The 9,073-nt window shown below is 40.9% G+C and overlaps 1 protein-coding gene across 2 annotated transcripts in view; it reads right to left on the reverse strand.

Annotated features, from left to right (window-relative positions):
- rbfox1 (RNA binding fox-1 homolog 1) overlaps positions 1-8,672 on the reverse strand; it is a 238,237-nt gene extending 229,565 nt beyond the window's left edge. For both annotated transcript variants that reach the window (XM_084036241.1, XM_084036242.1), the window contains exon 1: positions 8,523-8,672. In XM_084036241.1, coding sequence (XP_083892367.1) covers positions 8,523-8,618 — 96 coding nt within the window. In that variant the 5' untranslated portion in view covers positions 8,619-8,672. The remainder of the gene's footprint in view (positions 1-8,522) is intronic.
- Between the last annotated feature and the right edge of the window lie 401 nt (positions 8,673-9,073).

The raw sequence follows: 9,073 nt of genomic DNA on the forward strand, positions 1-9,073 counted from the left end.
AAACATTTAAGTGTGTTAAATATGCAGAAAACTATCAACTATTTTGTCTATATTAACTATTCAATAATTCAATAGGAATTTCTAGTCAAATTCCTTATTGACTAGAAAATCCTCCTTTACTGCCAAATCTCAGAGTTCAGTTACATGTCTCTAATATGAATTGGTCTTATACTTTTACTCCTAATTTGCTTGACTCACTTAGATGTTGTTTTTAATTTACATCACATATTTTCTTTCATTGCAGGACATCCAGTTACATTTTCAGTGTTGCTGTTCAGTCTGCCTGATGTCTGCACTTAATGATACCATATAGAATGCACAGTGTAACAATGTAGCCCCACCTACTGGGACTGATCACAACTGATGATTGATCTGTGGGTTGTGTAATGATCAAGGAATATGAGGACAGTGTAGGGAAGCAGCCTGCAACACGTGATTGTGTTTCCTTCCACAGCTTCTTTATTCACACAGACACACACACACAAACACACACACACAGTATCATAGTATGCTGTACACTATGTAGTCTACAAACACTATCACACTACGCCTTACACTATGTAGACTATAAACACTATCACACTACAACTTAGTCTACAAACACTATCACACTATGCCTTACACCAGGGATGCCAGGGTTACGGCCCGCGAGCCGGACCCGGCCCGACTGTACGCAGGGCTTGAAGACCTCCGGCACGGTGCCGGAAATCCGGCGTAGCAATATTTTGGTGAAGTGTTTTTTGTTTTTTTTTTAACTGTAACCAGTCGTTTAAAGTGATAGTTCCAACTACCAATGGTACTCAAGGTAACCAAGGAGTTCTAGCCAATCAGAGCAGAGTAGGGCGGGCCTTAAGTTTCCAGGCACCTCGGACCGGGACAACGTAGCCAGAGCGATTGATAACATCAGCCCAAAGGCAGCCCTGCACACTTTTCATTCAGACAAACTAATGCGACTGCCACAGTTGTTAGATTTCATCAATGAGACCAACATTAATCTAATAAAAATAATTTAACCAGCCAGCGGCAAACCTCTAAAAGCGTGCGGATAAGTTACTTGGCTCGTTTTTCTCCCCCGGGATGACGACAGAGGTTGGCCCTGGGCGATCAGATCAGTAGACCGGCGCTGCCGCCGCTGTGACAGCCGTTGCCCTGGTCACCGGTCGCGGCTCCCACAGACTCTGCACTGGATTAAACTGTGACTTTCTCGCATGAAAAATATTAAAACTGTGACGTGTTAACAGCGCTAAAGCCAGAATTAAAACAGCTTTTAGCAGCTTTACTGCTATCGCTGTCGATTGCCGCGAACTAGCGATAGCGATGCTCATAGGCGTAATTTATGGGGGGGATGGGTGGGTTGCAACCCACCCAATAATCCAAACCAGCCACCACAACCCACCCAATATGATATCACAATTATTGATATTGAATGTTCAGCATTATAATCACAACAGTGTGGTAGATTTTCTCAATTTACCAGTAAAAAATAGTGACGTTTGTCTGTGCCCCCTCCCGCTCTGAGATTTGGTTTCGCCCACCTTGCCGGACCTGCGCTTCTCTACTGTCTCTCCCGGTCTCTCCCGGTCTCTCCCCGCATCAGCGGTGGTATGAAGAAAGCACGCGAAAAAAAGCAAAAGAATAAAAGTATCTTCCCAACAGGAGGTAGCTACTGCTAGGGCTCCAGTGCCACCACTCACGGTTGCCCCCCCCCCCAGCTGGCGAGTTCGACAGTGCGTGCGCGTATAGCCCCGTTCACATACGTCGCTACTCGCCCGTCACTCGCTTTCTCGCTGAATTGTACTCGCTGGCAAAAAAAACTCACTGCCACCGGCGGCGACTTCAAGCGACAACTCTCTGTGGAACTCTCTGTTGACGGCAACTGTCGATCATCTCTATTCTACATTGTGATTGGTACTCGCTTCACTCGCATCGCAGAAAGTTAAAATTATTTTATCTCCGATCGACCACATCACATCGCCTGTCCTGGTCCACATTCCGCTAGAACACATTCACATTCATTGACAGTTGTCTCTCAGAGATGGGCGAGTGACGACGTATGTGAACGAGGCTTCAGTCAAAACCAAAACACCAAGGAAGGCTGAGGAATAGTCACCCACTTTTATTATTATTATTATTATTATTATCATTAATAATAATAATAATAATAAACGAATTGTGTTTTAGTCATTTTTGTTCTCATCTTTTCTTGAATGCTTAAACTCCTCAACCCCATTTAGTATGTCAACATTTGTATCAGTACCAGCAGTTTGTAAGAAATTGGTCAGTAATTGATATGTCATATTTTGTTTCTCAGAATTCACCAAATTGATGCATTAAAATGAAATTATTCAAAATTTTCTCCTGGGGGGGCATGCCCCCGGACCCCCCTAGAGGATCGCAATCCCCCCACCATAGTCTCCAAAGATCCTGTGGGAAACACTACAAACCCATTTGTAATCGGGACAAAATACTTAAAGTTAGAGACAATTAAGGACCATGAGTCCTAACAAGAACACTTGCACACACTTTAATGTGTATTTTGTACACGTTCAAGAAACATTTTTATGCATTTTCTGAGTCGGTCAACTTTATTTTAGGCACAAACTATATATCTGGGCTGGTAAACCCAAACCTGCCGCAGTGGCTGGTGGCCAAAGAATATATATATATATATATATATATATATACCTGCTTCACAGGTGGAAATCTCAACCACCCCAATGTTCAACTCAAAGTTACGCCCTTGGTGATGCTAATTTCTGAGGTATTATACGTTAGCATTAAGCTAGCGGACTTTATGCTTAGTGATACTGGCTGTGTGTGTTTTGAATGTTGTTTCAAACTATAATGTGGGTTTACTCTCAAAGTGCACCAGGGGCCCGTTTCACAAAGCAGGTTCAACAAACTCTGAACCTAACACTGAACTCTGAGTTGATCAACTCTGAGATGGGCAACTCTGAGTTTTCAGTTTCAGAACAGCGGATTTGAATTAGTTCAGTCAACTCTGAGTATGTAAACTCTGAGTTACACGCGTGCCTGCCGACTCTATAAAGCCATCATCAATGGAGCTCCGATACTACGATTCACCATGGCAACCGGGAGAGCGTTATTAGATATTACTGAGTGTTTATGTAGAAAATGAGCTCATCCTGAGAAAGCGACACTGTGGTGTAATGGTTAGCAACGCTGCCCACAGCGCAGGCGACAGAGGTTCAACTCCCGTAGTTCACAAAGTAGCGCACTGAATGAATTATCATTTTCATTGGGTGTAATCCCAATCTCAGTTGAAAATTAAGCGTAAGAATATTGCGCAAATACGTTGACTAAGGCATATGATTTGAATCATATTTCACTTAAACAGTAAATATAAGCAGGTATTTCAACACAGAAATGTACTTAAACATTTCATAAATCTCCCGTTCGCAAAAACACTACCTCCGCAAAGAATCTGGTTGCGGATTATGTCCGCAATATGAAATGTTGAAAATGTCGGAGAATATTGTGTAGATAATATCTAATGTGATTGGAAGGAAAGGTAATCAAAATTGTCTCCCAACGCAAAGCTGCTAGAATCACTTTTATTTCCATATCGATTAGGTTGACGATGAAAGGACGGCACATTTTTTTCAGAGTTGGTTCAGATTCCGGAAAAAGGCGGAGACATGTAGGGAGAAACTCAGGGTTTGTTGAAGCAAACCTGCTAGCGAGCAGGTTAGGTTCACAGAGTATGTTACCCGGGTAACTGACTCAGATTTATGCTGAACTGGCTTTGTGAAACCGAAAAAACAGAGTTTCCCTCATCTCAGGGTTAACTAACTCAAGGTTTTCACTAAACCTGCTTTGTGAAACGGACCCCAGATTAATTCATTTAGATTGCAAATGTTCAGAATTTTCTTCTCCCCAATGCATAAAAAAATTTCAGGCACAGGATTTTTTCCTGCTTCAAGCCCTGTGTACGTCACATCCGGCCCGCGGGTGATAAGGGGAGAATATTTTTTTTAATTATTATTTTATCTATTTAAAAAAATATATATATACTGTAAATCCTCTAATACTGGCCTGTATTCTATTACCGGCCAGTCACATTGGCCGGGGCAAGTGTCGACAGGCAGCGTTATTTCCACCCTTCCCATTCATTCAGTCAGGTTCGCGTCGCGAAGATTTTGGCTGAGTTCTATATTAAAGGATTTACGGTATGCCCTGCAATGCATTCGACTCACGGAGAGTGTGGAGAGACGGTGTGCCGCTGCCTCCCGCAAGCTCTCGAAAATCTTTTAAACTGAATGTTGTCGATCTAATATAAAGACAGCAACTGCATAGCTTATTTCTCGCTTAAAATGTTTTCAGAAACACATTTTCGGTGAACTATTGTCATAAAATAAGACGTTTTCAAACGAGCCGCCATGTTGGTCGGTTTGAAATCCGGGAGCAGACAGGACAGCTGTGAAAGCAATAGTCCAATCAGGTGCAGCCATGTAGTGTGCATGTGATTGTATGAAGGAGAGCGCCTGTCAATCATCGTCCTTTGTAATGTATGTAATTTAGGCCTCACTGTGAGGCTATTTTGGTGCCAATGCAATTTCTTTTTGATGTGTAGGCCTACCTATCCATGTGTTGAGTCAATGTTTGGCCTTTTCAGTCCGAAAGTGTAATCCGGCCCCCTGAGGTCTCACTTGAAAAAAATCTGGCCCCCTGTCCAATTTGACCCTGGCATCCCTGCCTTACACTATGTACTCTTCAAACACTATCACACTACGCCTTACACTATGTAGTCTACAAACACTATCACACTACGCCTTACACTATGTAGTCTACAAACACTATCACACTACACCTTACACTATGTAGTCTACAAACACTATCACACTACACCTTACACTATGTAGTCTACAAACACTATCACGCTACACCTTACACTATGGAGTCTACAAACACTATCACGCTACACCTTACACTATGTAGTCTACAAACACTATCACACTACGCCTTACACTATGTAGTCTACAAACACTATCACACTACGCCTTACACTGTGTAGTCTACTAACAATATCACAGTACGCCTTACACTATGTAGTCTACAAACTATCACACTACACCTTACACTATGTAGACTGTAAACACTATCGCACTACACCTTACACTATGTAGTCTACAAACACTATCGCACTACATCATACACAACATGGTCTATAAACACTATCATACTACAACGTAGTCTATAAACATTATCACACTGCGTTGTACACTATGTAGTATACAAACACTATCATACTACGACATAATCTAAACATTATCACACTACGTTGTACACTACGTAGTCTACAATCACTATCACACTACGACGTAGTCTATAAACAGTATCACACTAAATTGTACACTATGTAGTCTACAAACACTATCACACTACAATGTAGTCTATAAACATTATCACACTACGTTGTACACTATGTAGTCTATAAACACTATCACACTACGTTGTACATTATAAAGTCTATAAACACTATCACACTACAACGTAGTCTATAAACACTATCACACTACGTTATACACTATGTTGTCTACAAACACTATCACACTACGACGTAGTCTATAAACACTATCACACTACGTTGTACACTACGACGTAGTCTATAAACACTATCACACTACGTTGTACACTATGTTGTCTACAAACACTATCACACTACAACGTAGTCTATAAACACTATCACACTACGTTGTACACTATGTAGTCTATACACTATCACACTACGTTGTACACTGTTGTCTACAAACACTATCACACTACGTTGTACACTATGTTGTCTACAGACACTATCACACTACAACAGTCTATAAACACTATCACACTACGTTGTACACTATGTTGTCTACAAACACGATCACACTACGATGTAGTCTATAAACATTATCACACTACGTTGTACACTATGTAGTCTATAAACACTATCACACTAGGTTGTACACTATGTAGTCTACAAACACTATCACCCTACGATATACACGATGTAGTCTACGCACACTATCCCTATGCTGTACACTGTAGTCTACACACACTATGACACTACGCTGTACACTTTGTAAATGAATGTATTCATGAATCACTTTATTGATCTGACTTTCTCTGTGACAATTGTGGAACATTGCAAAGTATAAAAAGGATAATTGGATAGTCATCACAAAAGTACACATACAATACTTGTATACTTTTTAATCAGGCTTTTAACTGAATTGTTTTATTCATTCTAATTCCTTTTATGCTTCTTACATTTTTTATTATGATTCTATTTTACATTATTTATTTTAGCTTATCCTGTTTTACTGTTTTATATATTATATTTATTTATTTATTTTTATTGTTTCATTTATTGGGTCTATTTTATAGATTTTGATGCATTTTACTGTTTTTATTCCCTCAGTTTTTAGCTTCTACCTTTTTATCTTATTTTACTGTTTTAGCCCCTCGGTTTTCCAGTGTTTTCCTCCTGGGGGCCGACCGCCTCTGGTCCACCGTTGGGGGTGCTGTCCCGTGGACGGCCCTGGCCCGGGTGGCTGGAGAGCTCTACACCTTGGTGTGGAGCCTCCTGTCTGCCTAGGCTGGGGTGGTCCCTGTGGTGGCGCCCCCTGCAGTCATGGACCATGATTCCTCTCGGTGTGCGTCGGCCCCCAAAGGTAGCTTCTTCCTCACCTCAGATCTTGGTGCCCAGCCATGTCTCTTCAGTGACAGATAGTGTATGTCTGTGCATTTGGCAATATGTGTGCGTGAGTGTGTATGTCTCTGTGTATCTCTGTGTATATTTGTGGGGGTGGGAGGTTTGGGTTTCATGGTGTTTCTTTGTTGTTCACATTTTGTTTTGTTTTTTGTTTTGTTCACTCTTATTTTCTGTAGGGCACTTTGTGTTACTGCAGAGTATGAAAGGTGCCATATAAATAAAGCTTGATTTGATTTGATTTGAATACATATTAATATACTGGAAGGAAGGAAGATACAATAAAATAATACATTAACAAATAAATACATTTATGTGATATACATGTGTTAATTATGCATAATATAAGTCTGTGTATGTGTATTAATTAATATATTTATATATATATTACTGATAAAGCATTTTATTTTTCAAAATATGTACAATTTAAACTTGAAATTCTAAAGTAATTTCTGCATTACCATTTAAAATATTTGTTGATTTGATTTAAATTCTGGTTGAAAACAAATCAAAACAAAAATCACAGTGTTAGTATTCTCTCATCTCTTCTGAGTAATATGACTAGTCCATCCATCACTCCATTTTCAATCAGCGCATATCCAGGTTCACCTGGATCAGTCTCCAGACCATCACAGGGCTACAGACATGTAGAGACAGATAACCATTCACACTCACAACTACAGGACATTTAGAGTAATCCATTAACCTGCGGTAACGAGGACATGCAAACTCCACACAGAAGGAACCCAGACTCAAACCTGGGACCCTCTTGCTGTGAGGCACCCTATTACTCCAGTGATTCTCTAATCAACATATTTTTTTTAATTATCATAAAGTAACAGCTACATTCATTTAATGTTCATGTAATACACAAAGTAAATCAAATGAGCCCACAATTGAAATTCAAAGGTTAAAGTCCAGTTCAAAGAGCATCCAGCACCACAACACTGACTGACATACTGGGCTGACTGGACAGCAAACAACCCAACAACAAAGTCAACAATAATAATAATAATTTGCATGATGATGATGATGATGATGATGATACAATACTGATACGCCTTTAAAAAAAAAACTCTAGTTTAAACTTCTCAAAGATAACATTCTTAGTAGAGGATCATTCCTCACAAAAAGAATATGTAATAATAATAATAATAATAATAATCCCTTTGGTTGTTATTATAAGTGTCATTTTTTCTATTAATATATTAGTCCTATAAAAAAAACTTTCCAAAAAGTCTAAAAAATAAAAGACTTTGTTGCAGCACGAAGGTTATCCACATAAAAAGAAGTGCAGGTGCTGACCTCGAACTCATCAATTTCATCGTTCTTTTGCAAAAGATTTCCCTTTTTATGATTGAAGACACATTATTTAAGTCACAGCACAATAACACAACGCGTTTGGAGTTGTGAACCCGGCAATAATGGGTTGAACGTAATGAAATGAAGGCAAAGCATTCTGCTAATATGATGTTTTTAATGGGACAGAAACCAACTGTAATGTCGCTGAGGCAAGTCCTGACCCCGACCCTCGGGAGAACACCAAACCTTCCCCACACCTGCCTTACATTCACAGGAGTGGAGCAGAGCCCAGGATCAGCTCCCCACAGTTCAACCATACTCTTAAAACTGGTACAAACTGATGCTACGCATTTACAGATGCTACATTCACTCTTCGTATTTCTCTTTTGCCCTGCGAGTCAGAGCATGCAGTCATTCTGTTCCATGCTGCTTCCCAGCAGCAGCAGACAATGGCATGTGCACAAGATTTATGTGCAAACACACATGCGCGCACGCACACACACACACTCACCTGCTGTAAATACATGAAGGTGAGGGCGGCGCAGGACAGCTGAGGACAGGCGTCCACATTGGGTAATGCCACGCATGTTCCTCCAGGATGCTGCATGTTCTCCTCCTCGAGCTGACAACACAAACCCCCCCGACAATAGACAATCCGGATCTTAACTGGGAGGCAGCAGCAGCAGGATGAGCAGAGAGAGAGAGAGAGGAAAGAAAAAGAGAAAGAATAATTGGTAGAGAGTGAGCTGAGAGATGGAGCTTCAAAGGAAGCAGCAGCCGGTCCCGTACGATGGAGACCCGAGTGTTTCTGCTCGCAAGAAGGCGGGATGAGAGAGAGAGATAGAGAGAGAGAGAGAGGGAGCGAGCGAGAGAGAGAGAGACGGGGGATGCTGCAGTGTGTGTGACTCAGAATGTGTGTGAGAGACAATAAGTGTGAGTCAGTGTGTGTGTGTGTGTGTGTGTGTGTGTGTGTGAAAGCAAGCCAGCAGTCACTGTGACTGCAATCGCTGGAGCGTGAGGGAGCCAGAAAATTGTCTGTTTCCAATGTGGTGTGTGTGTGTC

The sequence above is a fragment of the Eutrigla gurnardus genome (genome assembly GCF_963514095.1).
Source record: "Eutrigla gurnardus genome assembly, chromosome: 20".
Taxonomy (NCBI): Eukaryota; Metazoa; Chordata; class Actinopteri; order Perciformes; family Triglidae; genus Eutrigla; species Eutrigla gurnardus.